Source organism: Elephas maximus, chromosome 11, assembly GCF_024166365.1.
Source record: "Elephas maximus indicus isolate mEleMax1 chromosome 11, mEleMax1 primary haplotype, whole genome shotgun sequence".
NCBI classification, from domain to species: Eukaryota; Metazoa; Chordata; class Mammalia; order Proboscidea; family Elephantidae; genus Elephas; species Elephas maximus.
This window is the reverse complement of record NC_064829.1, coordinates 87,867,776-87,888,818: the sequence shown is the minus strand read 5'-3', so window position 1 is coordinate 87,888,818 and position 21,043 is coordinate 87,867,776. Positions and strand designations below refer to the sequence as shown.

The 21,043-nt window shown below is 42.4% G+C and overlaps 1 protein-coding gene across 1 annotated transcript in view; it reads left to right on the top strand.

The window, feature by feature from the left end:
• The first annotated feature begins 12,415 nt into the window (after positions 1-12,415).
• LOC126086151 (extracellular calcium-sensing receptor-like) overlaps positions 12,416-21,043 on the top strand; it is a 29,252-nt gene continuing 20,624 nt past the window's right edge. Inside the window, 1 exon segment of the mRNA XM_049902341.1 lies at positions 12,416-12,700. Within this exon segment, the coding sequence (XP_049758298.1) occupies positions 12,416-12,700 (285 nt within the window).

The following is a 21,043-nucleotide window of genomic DNA, read 5'->3' as shown; positions in this document are numbered from 1 at the left end:
GACTATATGAAGAAGAATGGGGTATCAGGACTGGAGAAAGACTCATTAAATGAAGAAAATATTGAAGTTGTCAAGGATTTCATTTTACTTGGGTCCACAATCAACAGGCATGGAAGCAGCAGTCAAGAAATCAAAAGATGCATTGAACTGGGTAAATCTGCTGCAAAGGACCTCTTCAAAGTGTTGAAGAGCAAAGATGTCACCTTAAAGACTAAGGTTCGCCTAACCCAAGCCATGGTATTTTCAATCACATCATATGCATGTGAAAGCTGGAAAATGAATAAGGAAGACTGAAGAAGAATTGACACCTTTGAATTGTGGTGTTGGCAAAGAATATTGAATATATCATGGACTGCCAAAAGAACGAACAAATCTGTCTTAGAAGAAGTACAGCCAGAATGCTCCTTAGAAGCAAGGATGGCAAGACTGCATCTTACATACTTTGGACATGTTGTCAGGGAGGATCAGTCCCTGGAGAAGGACATTATGCTTGGCAGAGTACAGGGTCAGTGGAAAAGAGGAAGGCCCTCAATGAAGTGGACTGACACAGTGGCTGCAACAATGAGCTCAAGCATAACAACGATTGTAAGGATGGCTCAGGACCGGGCAGTGTTTTGTTCTGCTGCGTGTAGGGTCGCTATGAGTCGGAACCAACTGGACGGCATCTAACAACAACAACAAATGGCTATACTATATTTTGTTTACTCATTCATCAGTGAATGAACATCACTTTCCATTTTTTTAATGTCTTGAACTATAATACTACGAACATATGTACAAGTTTTCATGTGGGCATAGGTTAGAATTTCTCTTCAGTATATACCTAAAAGTTCAATTTCTGGGCCATATGGTGACTCTAGGTTTCATTTTCGAGAAACTGTCAGCTTGTTTTCCAAAGTGGCTGCACCATTTCACATTTCACCGGCCCTAGATGTGGGTTACAATTTTTACACACTGTCACTAAAGGCTTGTTACTATATGGTTCTGGTTTTGTTTTCTAGCCTGATAGGTCTTTTTCAAGCTTTAATTGTGAAAATTGTCAACAATATCTAAAAAGAGTCCTTGACCATCCAAATGACTGCTAGTGGGTATAGGGCTTCTTTCTGGAAATACCTAGCAATGGTGGTTGTACAACTCTATGATTACACTAAGATTTGCACACTTTTAAAAGGGTGAATTTTATGGTATGTTAAATATATATCAACAAAGCTACTATTAAAAAAAGAAGAAGTAAGAGAAGATAAATAGAATTAGAGTGAAAAACTCCAGAGCTTATCATGTAGGAGAAAACATCTACCCTTGAGGAATGAGCTCCAGTAAGACTGCCCACCAACAGGGCGTCCATAAGGCTTGCTAATTCTCTGCTCACCTGTCCTGATGCCCCTGTTAGTATCTGGAGACAACATATCTCTTCACCTCAGAGGGAGTAAATGGGGCCCACAGAAATGATTGGTTTGAGCATTACTTGCAGAGGGCATTACTTACAAATGGGAAATTTAACACTGGATCAGGGTTTCTCAACGTCAGCACTATTGATATTTTTGGACTGGATAAATACTGTCATGAGGAGCTGTAGAATGTTTAGCAACATTTCTGTCCTCTACCCACTGGATGCCAGCAGCACACCATTCCCCCAATTGTGACAACCAGTGATGTCTCCAGACACGGTCAAATGTCCCTTGGGGAGTAAAATTATCTTCAGCTGAGAACCTGCATTAGAAAATTCACTTATCTGGCTTCTCCCCCAGCTGAGAAGATTTGGCCCTTCTGGGCTTGAGCTTGCTCAGAAAGACATGGGCTAGGAGTGAGTTGTAGTTGCCACTGAGTGCAATGTGCTGTTTGGCTCACCACAGTCCCCACCACACCCTGTTGCCTTCCAATCCCCAGCCCCGGGCCTCGCAGCTTTCACACTACTCTTAAAGTAAGGAAACTTTTTTTTTACATGATTCTCTATTAGTACAGAAAAACCCAACAGCAGAGTAGTGTAAGAACAATATGAGAAACAAAAACCTTTGTGGAAATTCATCCTCTGAGTTTCTACAGCTGATACCATTCCTTACCACAGGATGATTTATGAACCATCCTGGAACCTTGGAGACCTGGGTCTTCTTGGTGGTGTCATTTTTTTCTGGAAAGCCCTTATGGCACGATAACTGTCCAGAAGGCATCAGAGGTTATCCTGGTGAATTTTTTGACCTGACTGCTGCCTACAGCACATTGGTTCAGTCCACCTTCACTCACAATCAAAAGTTAACGTCTCTAAAGATTAGTTGTTGTTGTTGTGTGCCATCAAGTCAGTTCCAACTCATAGTGACCCTATGTACAACAAGAGAAAGCACTGTCAAGTCCTCACTATAGTTGCTATGTCTGAGCCATTTGTAGCAGCCACTATGTCAGTCCATCTCCTTGAAGGTCTCTTTTTCACTGACCCTCTGTTTTCTCAGGCATGATGTCCTTCTTCAGGGACTGGTCCCTCCTGATAAAATGTCCAAACTATGTGAGAAAATGACTCACCATCTTCGCTTCTAAGGTGCATTCTTGCTTTACATCTTCCAAGAAAGATTTGTTCATTCATCCGGCAAACCGTGGTATATTCAATATTCATCACCAATACCATAATTCGAAGACATCGATTATTCTTTCGTTTTCCTTATTCATGCAAACGAGGCAATTGAAAACTACATAGCTTGGGTCAAGCATACCTTAGTCCTCAGATTAACAGCTTTGTTTTTTAACATTTTAATAAAGTCTTTTGGAGCAATTTGCCCAATGCAATACGTGCTTTGATTTCTTGACCGTTACTTCCATGGGCATCGGTTGTGGATCCAAGTAAAAAGAAATCCTTGATAATTTCAATATTTTCTGCATTTGTCTTGATGTTGTTTATTGGTCCAATTGTGAGGACTTTTATTTTCATCATATTGAGGTATAATCCATACTGAAGGCTGTGGTCTTTGATCTTCATCAGTAAGAGCTTCAAGTCCTCTTCACTTTCAGCAAGCAAGGTTGTGTCGTCTGCATATCGCAGGTTGTTAATGCATCTTCCTCCAGTCCTGATGCAATATTCTTCTTTATATATGGCAGTTTCTCAGATTACTTGCTTTAGCATACAAATAGAATAAGTATGGTGAAAAGATACAACCTTGACACACACACTTTCTGATTTTAAACTGTGCAGTATTCCCTTGTTCTGTTCAAAAGACTACCTATTGGTCTATGTACAGGTTCCACACGAGCATAATTAAGAGTTCTGAAATTCCCATTCTTCTAAATGTTATCCATAATTTGTTATGATCCACACAATTAAAAGCCTTTGCATAGTCAATAAAACACAGGTAAACATCTTTCCCCCACGTGTCTGTCAGTTTGTCGTACTGTGGGGGCTTGTGTGTTGCTGTGATGCTACGGGCTATGCCACCTGTATTTAGATACCAGAAGGGTCACCCATGGAGGACAGGTTTCAGCTGACCTTCCAGACTAAGGCGGACTAGGAAGAAGAACTCTTCAGTCTACTGAAGAGTATCAGCCAGTGAAAACCTTATGAATAGCAGCGGAACATTGACTGATATAGTGCTGGAAGATGAGCCCCCCAGGTTGGAAGGCACTCAAAAGATGACTGGGGAAGAGCTGCCTCCTCAAAGTAGAGTCAAACCTTAATGACGTGGATGGAGTAAAGCTTTCGGGACCTTCATTTGCTGATGTGGCACGATTCAAAATGTCAAGAAACAGCTACAAACATCCATTAATGATAGGAACCTGGGTACAAGATATGAATCTAGGAAAATTGGAAATCAACAAAAATGAAACGGAATGCATAAACATCGACATCCTAGGCATTAGTGAGATGAAATGGACTAGTATTGGTCATTTTGAATTGGGCAATCATATAGTCTACTATGCTGGGAATGACATCTTGAAGAAGAATGGTGTTGCATTCATCATCAAAAAGAACATTTCAAGATCTGTCCTGAAGTATAATACTGTCAGTTATAGGATAATATCCATATCCCTACAAGGAAGACCAGTTAATACGACTATTATTCAAATTTACACACCAACCACTAGGGCCAAAGATGAAGAAATAGAAGAGTTTTATCAGCTACTGGAGTCTGAAATTGATTGAACTTGCAGTCAAGATGCATTGATAATTACTGGTGTATGTAATGCGAAAGTTGGAAACAAAGAAGAAGGACCAGTAGTTGGAAAATATGACCTTGGTGATAGAAACAATGCGGGAGATTGAAGGATAGAATTTTGCAAGACTAACGACTTCTTCATTGCAAATACCTTCTTTCACCAATATGAACGGTGACTATACACATGGACCTCACCAGATGGAAAACACAGAAATCAAACTGACTACATCTGTGGAAAGAGATGATAGAAAAGCTCAATATCGTTAGTCAGAACAAGACCACAGGCCAACTGTGGAATAGACCATCAATTGCTCATATGCAAGTTCAAGCTGAAACTGAAGAAAATCGGAGAAAGTCCACAAGAGCCAAAATGTGACCTTGAGTGTATCCCACCTGAATTTAGAGACCATCTAAACAAAACATTTGATGTATTGAACACTGGTGACCGAAGACCGGACAAGTTGTGGAATGACATCAAGGACATCATACATGAAGAAAGCAATAGGTCATTTAAAAGACAGGAAAGAAAGAAAAGACCAACATGTATGTTAGAGGAGACTCTGAAACTTGCTCTCAAAAGTCTAGCAGCTAAAGCAAAAGGAAGAATTCATGAAATAAAAGAACTGAACAGAAGATTTCAAAGGGTAGCTTGAGAAGACAAAGTAAAGTATTATAATGACATGTGGAAAGAGCTGGAGATGGAAAACCAAAAGGGAAGAACACCCTCAGCTTTTCTCAAGCTGAAAGAACTGAAGTAAAAATTCAAGCCTCGAGTTGCAATAGTGAGGGATCCTATGGGGAAAATATTTAATGACCTAGGAAGCATCAAAAGAAGATGGAAGGAATACACAGGGTCATTATACCAAAACGAATTAGTCGATGTTCAATCATTTCAAGAGGTGGCATATGATCAGGAACCGATGGTACTGAAGGAAGAAGTCCAAGCTGCTCTGAAGGCATTGGCAAAAAACAGGGCTGCAGAAATTGATGGAATATCAATTGAGATGTTTCAACAAACAGATGCAGCGCTGGAGGTACTCACTTGTCTATGCCAAGAAATATGGAAGACAGCTTCCTGGCCAACTGATTGGAAGAGATCCATATTTATGCCTATTCCCAAGAAAGATGATCCAACTGAATGTGGAAATTGTAGAACAATATCATTAATATCACACAAAAGTAAAATTTTGCTGAAGATCATTCAAAAACGGCTGCAGCAGTATATTGACAGGGAACTGCCAGAAATTCGGACCAGTTTCAGAAGAGGATGTGGAACCAGGGATATCATTGCTGATGTCAGATGGATCCTGGCTGAAAGCAGAGAATACCAGAAGGATGTTTACCTGTATTTTATTGACTATGCAAAGGCATTCGACTGTGTGGATCATAACAAATTATGGATAACATTGTGAAGAATGGGAATTCCAGAACACTTAATTGTGACCATGAGGAACCTTTACATAGAACAAGAAGCAGTTGTTCAGACAGAACAAGGGGATGCCGATTGGTTTAAAGTCAGGAAAGGTGTGTGTCAGGGTTGTATTTTTTCACCATACCTATTCAATCTGTATGCTAAGAAAATAATCCGAGAAGCTGGACTTTAGGAAGAAGAACGGGGTGTCAGGATTGGAGGAAGACTCATTAACAACCTGCGTTACGTGGATGACACAACCTTGCTTGCTGAAAGTGAAGAGGACTTGAAGGTCAAATACCACAGCCTTCAGTATGGATTGCACCTCAACATAAAGAAAACAAAAATGCTCACAACTGGACCAATGAGCAACATCATGATAAACGGAGAAAAGATTGAAGTTGTGAAGGATTTCATTTTACTTGGATCCACAATCAACAGCCATGGAAGCAGCAGTCAAGAACTCAAAAGACACGTTGCATTGGGTAAATCTGCTGCAAAGGACCTCTTTAAGGTGTTGAAGAGCAAAGATGTCACCTTGAAGACTAAGGTGCGCCTGATCCAAGGCATGGTGTTTTCAATCGCATCATATGCATGTGAAAGCTGCACAATGAATAAGACCAAAGAACTGACGCCTTTGAATTGTGGTGTTGGCAAAGAATGTGGAATATACCATGGACTGCCAGAAGAACGAATAAATCTGTCTTAGAAGAAGTACAACCAGAATGCTCCTTAGAAGCAAGGATGGCGAGACTGCATCTTACATACTTTGGATGTGTTGTCAGGAGGGATCAGTCTCTGGAGAAAAGTCATGCTTGGCAAAGTACAGGGTCAGCTGAAAAGAGGAAGACCCTCAAGGAGGTAGACTGACACAGTGGCTGCAACAATGGGATCAACCATAACAACGATTGTAAGGATGGCGCAGAACCAGGCAGTGTTTCATTCTGTTGTGCATAGGGTTGCTATGAGTCGGAGCCGACTCGTGAGCACCTAACAACAACGACAACAAACGTCTTTCTGGTATTCTCTGATTTCAGCCAAGATCCATCTGACGTCAGCAATGATATGCCTCATTCCACGTCCTCTTCTGAATCCGGCTTGAATTTCTGCAGTTCCTTGTCAGTGTACTTCTGCAACTCTTTTTTAATTTTCTCCATTGAGTTGATTCCAACTCTTATCGAACTTATAGGACAGAGTAGAACTGCCCCACAGGATTTCCAAGGAGCAGTTGGTAGATTCGAACTGCCAACCTTTCTGGCGAGCAGCCTGAGCTCTGAACCAGCGTGCCACCAGGGCTTCTTTAAAGATATAAAGATATACGCATTGTTAATTTATGACTAATGGAGAAGAAAAAAAATCACTATGATAAAACTCTGCAGTTTTATTTATAAACAAGTTCTGTTGGATCTTGGGTCTTTTTTTTCCTCTGTGTTAATAGGCCATTTATAAGTATCTCAAGACCTTTTTCTAGAATGGTTCATGAAAAAGCCATACAAAAATTAGGTGTGGTGTATGAAGATGTATATTTCAATGTTATTTTTAACATTGAAAAATTAGAACGGAGAGCACCGTTGAATCAATTATGACAATAATATGATGATGGTGGTGGTGGTAGTGGTAGTGATGATCGTGGTGATGAGGGTTGTGGTGGTAATGATGATGGTAATGATGATTGTGATGGTGGTGATTATGATTCTGATCGTGATGGTAATCATGATGGCAGTGGTGATGATGATGATTTTAACTGGCAAATAAAATATTCTACAGCTCCTCATGACAGAGACTTATCCATTTCAAAATGTCCATAGTGACAAGGTTGAGAAACACTGACTAACGTATAATTTCCCAAATGTAAGTAATGCCCTTTGCAGACAAATCAGTCATCTCTGTGGACCCCACTTACTACCTCCGGGGTGCTACCTCTGTCCCCACATACTGGCAGGGACAGGCGAGCAATTAACCAGGTTCATGGGTGCCCCCTTGGTGGCCAGTTCTACTGGAGCTCATTCCTCCAGTGCAGATCTCTTCTCCAATATCATGAGGTCAGGAATGTTCATCTTTAATTCAATTTGTCTCTTCTTTACTTCTTCTTCTTCTTTTACTAACAGCTTTATTGAGACATATTTCACATACCATAAAATTTGCCCTTTTAAAGTGTACAATTCTTACTATATCCAGGGATTTGTGCAAACATCACCACTGTCTACTTTCAGAATATTTTCATCACCCCTAAAAGGAACTCCATATCCATTCTCCCCACCCAAAGCCCCTGACAACCAGTAATAATTTTTGCTCTCCAGATTGGCTTATTTTGCACATTTCATTTAAACAGAATATTTCTGTGGCCTTTTGTGACTGGATTCTTTCATTTAGCACAATGTTTTCAAGCTTCATCCATGTTGCAGCATGTATCAGTGCCTCATTCATTTTTATGGCCTAATAATATTCCATCATATGGATATAACACAATTTCTTTATCCACTGCCTCTTCAGTAGGTATTTGAGTTTATAAAAACAGCATGGCGGCAGCGTTTGACTTCCTGTAAATTCACGAGGGGAAAGGAGAATCAAGACCAACAGCCCAAGGCTGTTTCCTATGAGGCAGGGGCCAGACATGTCTCCTCTCTCTGCCGTCTTTACCAATTTTGACACCAACCATCACTCCCACGGCATTCTCTACTTCTCTGCTGGGTTCGATAATTCTTTGCAATAGCCACACAGAACTCACAGACTATACTCACGGTTATGGGGTTTATTATGGAAGTAGCAGGTAATAATTCAGGTTGAGGAATGCTCAGGATACAGTTCTTCCATCAGGACAGCCTCTTCCCTGTTGTGCTTACAAGCACACTTCTTCCTGGCCCTTAGTCTCTGCCCAAAGGCACTCAGCTTTCTTGCTCTGTGGGCCCGTAAGTCCACTGTGCCATCTCCTGTGGGTCTCTCCTGCTGGTCTCTCCTCCCTTGGTGGTAGTGGCATCTTCTCTTTTCCGCCTCTGGGATGGATCATTCCAAGCCCAGCGGGATAGTAAAACTGACCAATCCTTTTGGTGAGCAGCAATTATACTATTACACAGTCCCACCATTCACTTGGGTGGGAGTTACAAGACCGTGGCTAGAAAGGCCACGCAAAAGTGATCCATCATACCGCATGGTTGTTTCTCCTTTTTGGATATTATGAATAATGCTGTTAAGAACATTCATACACACGTTTTTGTACGAACATATGTTTTCATTTTTCTTGGGTGTATACGTAGGACTGGAACTCCAGAATCATGTAATAACTTTATGTTTAACTTTTTAAGTAACCGCCAAACTGTTTTGCACAGTGGCTGCACCATTTTACATTCCCACTAGCAGTCTATGAGGGTTCCTGTTTCTCTACTTAATGGCCAACATTTGTTAATATGTGACTGTCTTATATCAATCCTAGCGGGTATGAGGTGCTCAATTATTGTGACTTTGATGTACACATCCAGGATGGCCAATGATGTTAAACATGTTAATTCTTACACAGAGTGTGGCTGTCACATGTCTTGGGGTTGTGAGTCCCAACCTCGCTTCCTCTATGGGGCCAGCACAGCCCAGTCCCTCCCCTACTTGGAACTGGCCTCCAGGAAGAACACCTGGACCAGGCCTTAAGCTTACTTCTGGAGCTCAACATGCCTAGTCTCTGCCTGGGGCCTTCCATTCAGTGAAAATGGTGTCTCTAGGGTGGGAGGCGGCAGCCCGGGGCCACCTGCAGCTCTGGGGACATTCCTCATCTCTAAACACTGTTAGTTGTGGCAGCAGTGGATCAGGAAACTCCTTACCTCTTATCCCCTCATGGGAACTCTCTAAACACCTTGACCAGACAACTTGAGCACAGCTGCTTCCAGGCTTGAAGAGTCTCTGAGGACGCATGAGTACTCACAATGTTGTCCTTGAAGTATATGGATGGGGCCTCAGAGCTGTTAGCCAGGACTGGGGGCTGCCAAGGGGACCAGAATGGCAGGAGGTGAAACTTTTAATGGCCCTGGGATTTAGTAGCTGCCCAGTCTGGACCCAAGCTCACCTGATCTCCTCAAGCTCTGGATGCCTGGGTCTCCCCTGTGGCTGGGTAGGGCTCAGATGTGTTCCTGACCCCAGGCTCAGGAGTGAGGGGTGAACTCCCAGATAAAAGCGCTGTCCTCTTGCAGCATGGCCAAACAAGGGGGCCGCAGTGCCACTGTATGCTCAGCTACCTTCTCAGGCATGTGGCTGTGCTCCCTGCTTCCTGCGCTCCTGGGTCCCTCTCTGGGGCTGCACTTTCTAAGCTAACAAGCTGGAGATCAGCAGGGAAAGGCTCTGCTTTGAGCAGCCTGGGAACGTGGTGGTTGGGGGCAGCTTCACCATTTTCTACGTTGATGAAGTCACCCTGCTCAAGTTTACTTCTCCACCAGCTGCCTTGGCATCTTCAAAGTAAGTGGCTGCTGGAGTGGTTGATTGCGAGTCTCTGAAGGCTGAGGCTACCTTCAGAGGTGTTTCTCTAAAACTTCAGACAGTTGCTGATTCTCAGAATCTCAAATGGATGGTCAGGGTTTGTTCTGTTTGTCTGAATGCTCATCTGCTTGTCTCTCAGGCCCTACCTCACCAAGTCTCCTGGTCTTTGTTCTCCTTGTCTCCATCTAAACATGGGTTAACTAACTGTCACCAGTGCTGTCCCCACCCTGCTCATCTAAGATGATCTTTGCTCTTGTTCACTGCCAGATCCTCAGTCCTTAGAAAAGCACCAGGCACACAGTAGTCGCCAATAAATTTTGTTGAATGAACAAATCTTTTCAAGAATTGATTAGCCCCTGGGTTCCCTTCTACCCATCGTCTGTTTGCCCACGGCACCCTTTTCTCTAATGGGTTTCCTAAGAGTCTTTGCAGACAGGCTCACTGACTTACTGCTTTCTGGAGATTATGAATAATGCTGGTATGAACATTCTCATACAGGTTTCTGCATGGATATTTGTCTTCATTCCTCTTGAAATACACCTAGGAGTCAATGACAACGTGCTGTTCTCTTCTGTCAAAAAAAGAAAATCTGAGCAATGTTATAATTTGAAGTTTTATCTCATTTATAAATCCATGGATGAGCAGCACCTTCCCTTTAACTAGGAAAAGTGCTCGCCCAACAAAGACAGGTTAGGAATTTACACTGATAACAGAAAATAGGGGGAAAAAACCAGGAGGGGAAAAAAAGTGCTTTTTTCTTTTCCTTCTTTTCTTTTTTACTTTGAACTAAAAGCTGGTTATTCATTTTTATCCCCATTCTATGAAGTCTGGCAAAAGGCAAGATATACAGAGCAGTTAAAACTTATGCTGGTCGATAAAGAACAGTGACGAATCTGGGAAACATTTCATAACATGGAGGAACCTGGAAGTCATTATGCTGAGCGAAATTAGTCAGAGGCAAAAGGACAAATATTGTATAAGACCACTATTATAAGATCTTGAGAAATAGTATAAACTGAGAAGAACACATACTTTTGTGGTTACGAGGCGGGGAGGGAGAGAGGGAGGGAAAGGGTTTTTTACTGATTAATTAACAGATAAGAACTGCTTTAGGTGAAGGGAAGGACAACACTCAATACATGGAAGGTCAGCTCAACTGGACTGGACTGGACTGGACCAAGAGCAAAGAAGTTTCCAGGATAAACTGAATACTTCAAAGGTCAGCAGAGCATGGGCGGGGGTTTGGGAATCATGGTTTAAGGGGACTTCTAAGTCAATTGGCAAAATAATTCTATTATGAAAACATTCTGCATCCCACTTTGAAATGTGGCCTCTGGGGTCTTAAATGCTAACAAGCGGCCATCTAAGATGCATCAATTGGTCTCAACCCACCTGGAGCAAAGGAGAATGAAGAACACCAAGGTCACACGACAACTAAGAGCCCAAGAGACAGAAAGGGCCACATGAACCAGAGACCTACATTATCCTGAGACCAGAAGAACTAGTTGGTGCCCGGCCACAATCGATGACTGCCCTGACAGGGAGCACAACAGAGAACCCCTGAGGGAGCAGGAGATCAGTGGGATGCAGACCCCAAATTCGCATAAAAAGACCATACTTAATGGTCTAACTGAGACTAGAGGAATCCGGTGGTCATGGTCCCCAAACCTTCTGTTGGCACAGGACGGGAACCATCCCCGAAGACAATTCATCAGACATGAAAGGGACTGGACAGTAGGTGGGAGAGAGATGCTGATGAAGAGTGAGCTAATTATATCAGGTGGACACTTGAGACTGTGTTGGCATCTCCTGTCTGGAGGGGGGATGGGAGGATAGAGAGAGTTGGAGGCTGGCAAAGTTTTCATGAAAGGAGTGACTGGAAGGGCTGATTCATTAGGGGGAGAACAAGTGGGAGTAAGGAGTAAGATGTATATTAACTTATATGTGACAGACTGACTTGATTTGTAAACGTTCACTTGAAGCTCAATAAAAGTTAATAAAAAAAAAACTTACGCTGGTCAGAAGAAGAGAGTCAACTAAAACACTGGAGAGCATACACAGATTAAAGCTGAGTGTTAACAGAAATGTTTTGTGTCTATCAAGAAGGGCAAAAGACCCAGGTTTAATTGTGTGTGAGGCACTTTTGTGAATATGTCCAAGCCCCTGTTGTTGTTAGGTGTCATCCAGTTGATTCTGACTCATAGCGACCCCATGTGACAGAATAAAACTGTCCCATTGGTTTTCCTAGGCTGTAGTCTTTACAGAAGCAGATCACCAGACCTTTCTTTTGCTGAATGCTTAAGCTTTGAGCCATCAGGGCTCATTTGTCCAAATCCTAGTTCCAGTGACTCTGTCACCCTGCACAAGTAGCAAACTCTGAACATCAGCTTCTCTTTCCCTCAGCCTTAATATGTGGAGCTCCCGGGTGGCCCAGGGTTTGGTCTTTGCCATCGAGGAGATCAACAGGGACTCCCACCTGCTGCCCAACCTCACACTGGGCTTCTCCATCTGGAACTCTGGAGACTCAGTGTCTGGAGCCCTCCATGAGGCTATGGTCTTCCTCACAGGCCAGGAGGAACCCATCCCCATCTACATGTGTCAGGCCAGCCCTCCCCAAGCTGCCCTAATTGGAGACACACGTTCCACCCTATCCATCCCCCTGGCCAGGCTGCTGGGGCTCTACAAATTCCCCCAGGTGAGTCTCCTTTGCCAAAGCCTTTTCCCCTCACTAACAAGAATGATGGTAATGCCACCAGTGGTGGTGATATTGAGACCTTGCTTCCACAGGGCCAGGTTCCCTGGTAATACTTTGCATGCCTGACAATATTCTCACTCTTTGCCGTGCTTTGTGGTGAGGGAACTATAATCCCTACTGAACCAATGAGGAAACAAAGGGGCTACAGCCAGGATTTGAACCCAAGCAGTTAGGCTCAAGGTCAACCAGCTTCACTCCACCCTGAAGCGTTTCCCACAGTTCTGGCATTTGGGGCCATTCCCATGATACTTGTCTGTCCAAGCGCCACCGTTTCTTCTTTTGTTCCTCATGTTTTCAAGGGCTTTATTGAGATGTAGTTCACAGACCATGTAATTCTCCCCATAAATTTATAGAGCTCTGTGGTTTTTTAGTATAGTCACAGAGTCGTGCAGCTCTCTCTGCAATCTAATTCCAGAACAACTTCCAGTACAATCTAATTCCAGTATTTTCACCACCCCAGAAAGGAACCCTGTGCCCATTAGCTGTCACATCCCAGTCTTTCTGTCCCACCTAGCCCCTGGCAAACCACCGTCTACTTTCTGTCTCTATAGATTTGCCTATTATGGACACTTCATATCAATGGAATCATACAATATGTGGCCTTTAGTGTCTGGCTTCCTTCACTTGGCATAATGTTTTCAACTTCCATCCATCTTATAGCATGTTCAGTACTTCATTTCTTTTTATTGCAGAATAATATTCCATTGTGTGGATATAGTATATTTTATGTATGCATTCATGCTTTGATGGACATTTGGGTTGTTTTCAGTTTTTGGCTATTACGAATAATGCTGCCGTGAACATTGGTGTGAGGTTTTTATTTGCACATACGCTTTCATTTCTCTTGAGTATGTGCCTAGGAGTGGAATTACTTGGTCATATAGTAACTCTGTTTTACCTTTTGAGGAATTCCCAGATGTTTCAAAGTAGCTGCATTTACAGTCTCATCAGCATGTATATAAGAGTTCCAGTGCATGAGAGTTCCAATATAAAGCAATTTCATTTTAACCGTAAAGGTATATATTTTCAAAGGAGGCATTATTCATGGGTGGTAAATGGGCCATTGATTATCACCCCTCAAACATACAAGGGAACCTTACAATAAGTGCAATGAGCACAGACCTGGGCTGTGAAATTGGAGCTAAGTCCTTTGTTTCTGTATCTGAACTCTTGGTTCTTTTTCACAAGGGAAAGCCATAAAAGCTTACACTCTGTAAAAGAGAGATTTTTCTAAAACCTTTGATTGAAAGTAATATGCTGGAATTAAACCTAAGTTTTGCTGTTTTTGGAAACCCTGGTGGCGTAGTGGTTAAGTGCTATGGCTGCTAACCAAAGGCTCGGCAGTTCAAATCCACCAGGCGCTCCTTGGAAACTCTGTGGGGCAGTTCTCAGATGCCTGTCCTTAGGCTTCTTATCTGGTTAGCAACCATGAGTAACTAAGGGAATGTTTTCTCTGTGATCGAGCCAGGATATAGAAAGAATGCACTCTAAGGAAGGGGTCTTGACAAACGTAACTCTGTAAAGGGGCCTTGATAATAAGGATGTAGAAGTAAAGTCTCAGCAAGAAACCTTGAACAGCCAATTATTATCTAAGTACCCTAGGTAACGAGAAAAGTTTCACTTGGGCAAGCAGTTGCTAAGGGAGTGGTCTTGGCGCTAACTTTTATCACCAGCTCTGGCCCCAAGAAATGTTTTACATCAACCCAGATATTTTTATAATCTGTTCTAGTAATTATGCATTGTAAGCATTCTGTGAATATGGTTGTCAATCTTTGTAGCCCACCTAAGCATATGGAAGCATTTGTATTCAATGGAAGCCTCTCCCCACTTAGCTTAACCCTGCCTTTTGTGACCTCAATTAGAGATTAGCCAATCAAAGATTTTAATCACTTTGTTTCTTGCCCTGTATCTGTCCCTGCTTGGGACTGTCTTGCCAACTCACTACTTTTCACTTGTTTGAGCTGCTGATCTCCTCTATCTGAATGGATCTTTAATGCTGAATAAATACTCTGAATTTCCCCTTCAAGGTCTGAGTGGTTTTTAACTACGGCAATACCTTGGCTCTTGTCTCAAGCTGAGCATTGCTTTAAGCTCATCAGATTCTTACAAGGATCCTACAAAGCATGTGTTTGATTATCTCCATTTTATACATGGGTTGGTTTGAGTTGGGGCTTAACCAGCCTGTGACGTGCACAAAAGCAAGAGAGACCACCTGGGCATCTTGATGGAGCCTCCATAACTGTTAGAGCATCATTTTCAAAAATTCAAAAATATAATCTCATACAAAGATGAAATGCGCACGTGACACAGATTTAGCAAACTCATTAGTGAGGGAACAGCAGGATGGTGAAGTAGAAGTACCAGTATTTTTTTTTTTAATTAACTTTTATTAAGCTTCAAGTGAACATTTACAAATCCAATCAGTCTGTCACATGTAAGTTTACATACATCTTACTCCCTTCTCCCACTTGCTCTCCCCCTATTGAGTCAGCCCTTTCAGTCTCTCATTTCGTGACAATTTTGCCAGCTTCCCTCTCTCTCTATCTTCCCATCCCCCCTCCAGTCAAGAGTTGCCAACACACTCTCAAGTGTCCACCTGATTTAATTAGCTCACTCTTCATCAGCATCTCTCTCCCACCCGCTGTCCAGTCCCTTTCATGTCTGATGAGTTGTCTTTGGGGATGGTTCCTGTCCTGTGCCAACAGAAGGTCTGGGGACCATGGCCGCCGGGATTCCTCTAGTCTCAGTCAGACTATTAAGTATGGTCTTTTTATGAGAATTTGGGGTCTGCATCCCACTGATCTCCTGCTCCCTCAGGGGTTCTCTGTTGTGCTCCCTGTCAGGGCAGTCATCGATTGTGGCCGGGCACCAACTAGTTCTTCTGGTCTCAGGATGATGTAGGTCTCTGGTTCATGTGGCCCTTTCTGTCTCTTGGATTCTTAGTTGTCGTGTGACCATGGTGTTCTTCATTTTCCTTTGCTCCCGGTGGGTTGAGACCAATTGATGCATCTTAGATGGCCGCTTGTTAGCATTTAAGACCCCAGATGCCACATTTCAAAGTGGGATGCAGAATGTTTTCATAATAGAATTATTTTGCCAATTGACTTAGAAGTCCCCTCAAACCATGTTCCCCAGACCCCCGCCCTTGCTCCGCTGACCTTTGAAGCATTCATTTTATCCCGGAAACCTCTTTGCTTTTAGTCCAGTCCAATTGGGCTGATCTTCCTTGTATTGAGTGTTGTCTTTCCCTTAACCCAAAGCAGTTCTTATCTGTTAATTAATCAGTAAAAAACCCTCTCCCTCCCTCCCTCCCTACCCCTTTGTAACCACAAAAGTATGTGTTCTTCTCAGGTTTACTATTTCTCAAGATTTTATAATAGTGGTCTTATACAATATTTGTCCTTTTGCCTCTGACTAATTTCACTCAGCACAATGCCTTCCAGTTTCCTCCATGTTATGAAATGTTTCAGAGATTCGTCACTGTTCTTTACCCATGCGTAGTATTCCATTGTGTGAATATACCACAATTTATTTACCCATTCATCTGTTGACGGACACCTTGGTTGCTTCCAGCTTTTTGCTATTGTAAACAGAGCTGCAATAAACATGGGTGTGCATATATCTGTTTGTGTGAAGGCTCTTGTATCTCTAGGGTATATTCCGAGGAGTGGGATTTCTGGGTTGTATGGTAGTTCTATTTCTAACTGTTTAAGATAATGCCAGATGGATTTCCAAAGTGGTTGTACCATTTTACATTCCCACCAGCAGTGTATGAGAGTTCCAATCTCTCCGCAGCCTCTCCAACATTTATTATTTTGTGTTTTTTGGATTAATGCCAGCCTAGTTGGTGTGAGATGGAATCTCATTGTAGTTTTAATTTGCATTTCTCTAATGGCTAATGATCGGGAGCATTTTCTCATGTAGAAGTACCAGTATTTTTTAACGTTACCTAAATGATTTCATTGTGTCTCTAGTAGGTTAGAAGTTTGCTAATCAAAGTGTGGACCAAGGTCCAGCAGTATAGTATCATCTAGGAGCTGGTTAGAAATGCAGGCTCTTAGGCGCCACTCCTAGCCTCAAGAATCAGCATCAGCACTTGAAAAAGGTCCCAGGGAATCTATAAGCACATTAACTTTGGAAGCAATTTGGTGTTGTTGCAGTTCAGTTGACTTCAACTCATGGCGACCCCATGTGTGCAAAGTAGAACTGCTCCATAGGATTTCCAAGGCTGTGACCTTTCAAACGCAAATCACCAGGCCTCACTTCTGAGGAGCCTCTAGGTGGGTTTGAACCACCAGACTTTGAGTTAGTAGTCCAGTGCTTAACCATTTGCACCACCCAGGATTCCAATGACGCTTTGAACTATGCAATATAACAACAACAAAAAAAAAACACTGTTGCTACCAAGTCAATGCCGACTCTTGGCAACCCAATATGTGACAGAGGAGAACAGCTCCATAGGATTTTCTTGCCTCTAACCTTTACAAAAGCAGATTGCCAAGCCTTCCTTGGAGGCACTGCTGGGTGGGTTCAAACAACAACCTTTAGGTTAGTAGTCAAGTGTACTGCTTGCACCACTCAGGGAGCTGGCAATATAACAGCAGCTGCTAATGTTTCTTGAGAGATGATCATGTATCAGGCTCTGCTCTAAGTAGGGTGACTGTCTTAGTTATCTAGTGCTGCTATAAGAGAAATACCACGAATGGGTGGCTTTAACAGCAGAAATTTATTTTCTCTCAGTTTAGGAGGCTAGAAGTCCAGATTCTGGGTGCCGGCTGTAGGGGAAGACTTTCTCTGTTGGCTCTGGAGGAATGCCTTTGCCTCTTCTGAGCTTCTGCTCCTTTGCAATCTTCATGTGGCTTGGTATCTCTAGTCTTCTGTCTCTACTTTTCACATGCTTGTTTAATGTCTTTTATAATTCAAGAGAGTGACTCAAGACACACCTTACATTGATCCTGCCTCATTAACATAACAGACTACTCATTCCCAAAAGTGGTTATAACCGCAGGCATAAAAAGGTTAGGAATTACAACTATTTTGGGTGAACACAATTCAATCTGTAACATTCCACACTTTGGTCAAAAAAAATTCATGTCCTTCCCACATGCAAAACACCTTTACCCCATCATATCATCCTAGAAGTCTTAAATCAACTCCAAGTCCAAAATCTCATCTTCTGAATTGTGTAAATCAACTACAGTCAGGTGCCGCATATTGTCCATTTCGGCAACGTATGACTCCATATACATCCTTAGTGTCATAAGGTTATACGTGTAGTCCACAGGTTACAAACAAGATCCCTTCCTAAGTTTGTCACTAAGTCAAATTTGTAGGTAAGTCAGAACAGGTACATGCGGTTCTTATTTAGCTTCAGTTAGTCAAATGTTTGTCTTAGTATGTAGTACATATTTAACATTTTTATGCATATAAAACACTTAACAAACACTTCTAAAAACACTAAAACTTCTTGAACATAATAATACAGTATATAATAATAATAATATTTAACTCAAATTTTCAATGCAAATAGACTTCATGACAGTCTGTTCTTAAGTACAAGTTGTTGATAAGTCAGACTTTCATAATCCAGGAACTGCATGTATATAATATGGTGTTTACAAAATGCTCAAATCACATAAAGCCCTATTTTACAGAAAGTGTCATGGATGTTAAGTGACACATGGCTGTATGGGTGAAACATTAGGCATATCCCATCCTGGGGCAAAATTCTTCATCTGTGAATGTATGAAATCTGGACTACAAGTTATCTGTTTCCAAAGTACTGTGACAGAATAGGCACAAGATAGACATTTCCATCATGAATGGGAAATATCAGAGGGAAAGAAGGGATAACAGGCACAAGGCAAATCCAAAACTCAACAAAACAATTTACATTGACTCTCAAGGCTTGGAAATAATCCTTCGTTCTCTGAGGCCATCTGCCAACTTCCCTATCCTCCAATCTCTTGGTATTGGGATGCTCTCTGGATTCTGGGTGGAGATCTCACAACCCTGGGCTTCAGCTCAACCTTACAGGACCATTTCTCCCTCAGCTTTGGGTGGCCTCATTCTCCTAGACCATCTGAGTAGCGACCTCACGCTCTTGGTCCCTGCAGGTGCTGTTCTTTTGTCTCTTGGGCAACACAGCACCAACCCCTCGGCTTCGGAGGTGGCCCATCCCCCGGCACTCCACACTCTAGAACCTAATTGATAAAGAACCAACTCTGAAACCTGGGGAGCTGTGGACCCACCCTTTGAGATCCAGGAGACCATGGCCCAACTCTTTGAAACTGAGAAGGCCCTGTTTACCGCTCTCCTTCTAACAGATCTACTGATCTTCGAGCTGCCCCAGGGATGATCCTTTTCTTTTCTTGGAGGAAAACCGATAGCTCCTTTGGCCTGTTTCCTGCCTGTAGAATTCCAAGAAGCAGACAGCGTTCTTTCCTTTCATTCTTTCTCTGCCCGCTTCAGTCTAATGTTGGTTAGAGCCATCAATCCCAGGCTTGATCTCTTTAGTAAAAAGTTGTGCAGCCACATCCTTGGTGAACATTCTGGGACACATGTCCTTAGTTTGTACAACAGAATTTCCATATCCTTAAGTTCTGTTTTCATTTTGCATGGTTCATTTTCAAGTCCATCTCTTTCTTCTCACATTTTACTGTAAGTGGCAAGGTGAAATCACAGCCCCTTTAAGACCTGCTTAGAAATCTCCTCAGCCAGGTATCCAAGTTCATCACTTACAAGCTGTACCTTCCACCGAATATTTGGACATAGTTCAGCCAAGTTGTTTGCCAATGCATAAAAGCATCGTCCTTCCTCCATTGTCCAATCACATGTTCATTATTTCCTTTTAAAGCCTCATCAGAAGCACATTTAACAGCCACAATTCTAGCAATATTCTGTTGCTTGGGCCATATGTATTCCCTAAGATGATAGAGACTTTCTCTATAGCTCTTGCAGTGTGATGGATCACTTTTTTGTGGCCTTCCTTGTCATGCTCTTCTAACTCCCACCAAATGAAGGGGTGGGACTATGTAAATAAGGGGCTTGTAGCCCACCAAGGAGATTGGAAAGCTTGCTAACAATACAAATAAGGTGCATGGCACCCTTGTGGAAGTTGTTGTATTTGTTAGGTGCTCTCAAGACAGTTCTGACTCATCTTGACCCTATGTACCACAGAACAAAACACTGCCCAGTCCTACGCCATCCTCACAATCATTTTCTCTTTTAGCCCATAGCTGGTGCCACTGTGTCAATCCAACAGGTTGAGGGTCTTCCTCGTTTTCACTGACCCTCTACTTTACCAAGCATGATGTCCATCTCCAGGGAGTGGTCCTTCCTGATAACATGTCCAAAGTATGTGAGACAAAGTCTCGCCATCCTTGCTTCTAAGCAGCATTCTGACTGTTCTTCTTCCGTGACAGATTTGTACATTGTTCTGGCAGTCCATGGTATATTCAATATTCTCCGCCAACACCATAACTCAAAGGCTTTAATTCTTCTTCAGCCTTCCTGTTCATTGTCCAGCTCTTGCATGGAGGTGATTGAAAACACCACGGCATGGATCAGGGGCACTTTAGTTGGGAAAGTTGCTTTTTAACACTTTAAAGAGGTCTTTTGCAGCAGATTTGCCCACTGCAATGTGTTGCTTGATTTTTTGACTGCTGCTTCCATGGGCATTGATTGTGGACCCAAGTAAAATAAAATCCTTGACAATTTCAATCTTTACTCCATTTATCATGATGTTGCTTTTTGGTCCAATTGTGAGGTTTTATGTTTTCTTTATATGGAGGTGTAACCCATAGTGAAGGCGGTAGTCTTTGATCTTCATCTGTAAGGGTTTCGAGTCCTCTTCACTTTCAGCAAGCAAGGTTGTGTCATCTGCATAACACAGGTTATTAATGAGTCTTCCCCCAATCCTGATGTTCTTCTTCATATAGTCCAGCTTCTTGGATTATTTTCTCAACATACAGATTAAATAAATATGGTGAAAGACATACCCTGACACATACAGTTCCTGACTTCAAACCACACAGTGTCTCCTTGTTTTGTTTGAACGACTGCCTCTTAGTCTATGTACAGGTTCTCCATGAGCACAATCAAGTGTTCTGAAATTCTCATTCTTTGCAATGTCATCCATAATTTGTTATGATCCACACAGTCGAATGCCTTTGCATAGTCAATAAAACACAGGTAAACATCCTCCTGGTATTCTCTGCTTTCAGTCAGGATCCACCTGACAGCAGCAATGATATCCCTCGTCCCACACCCTCAACTGAATCC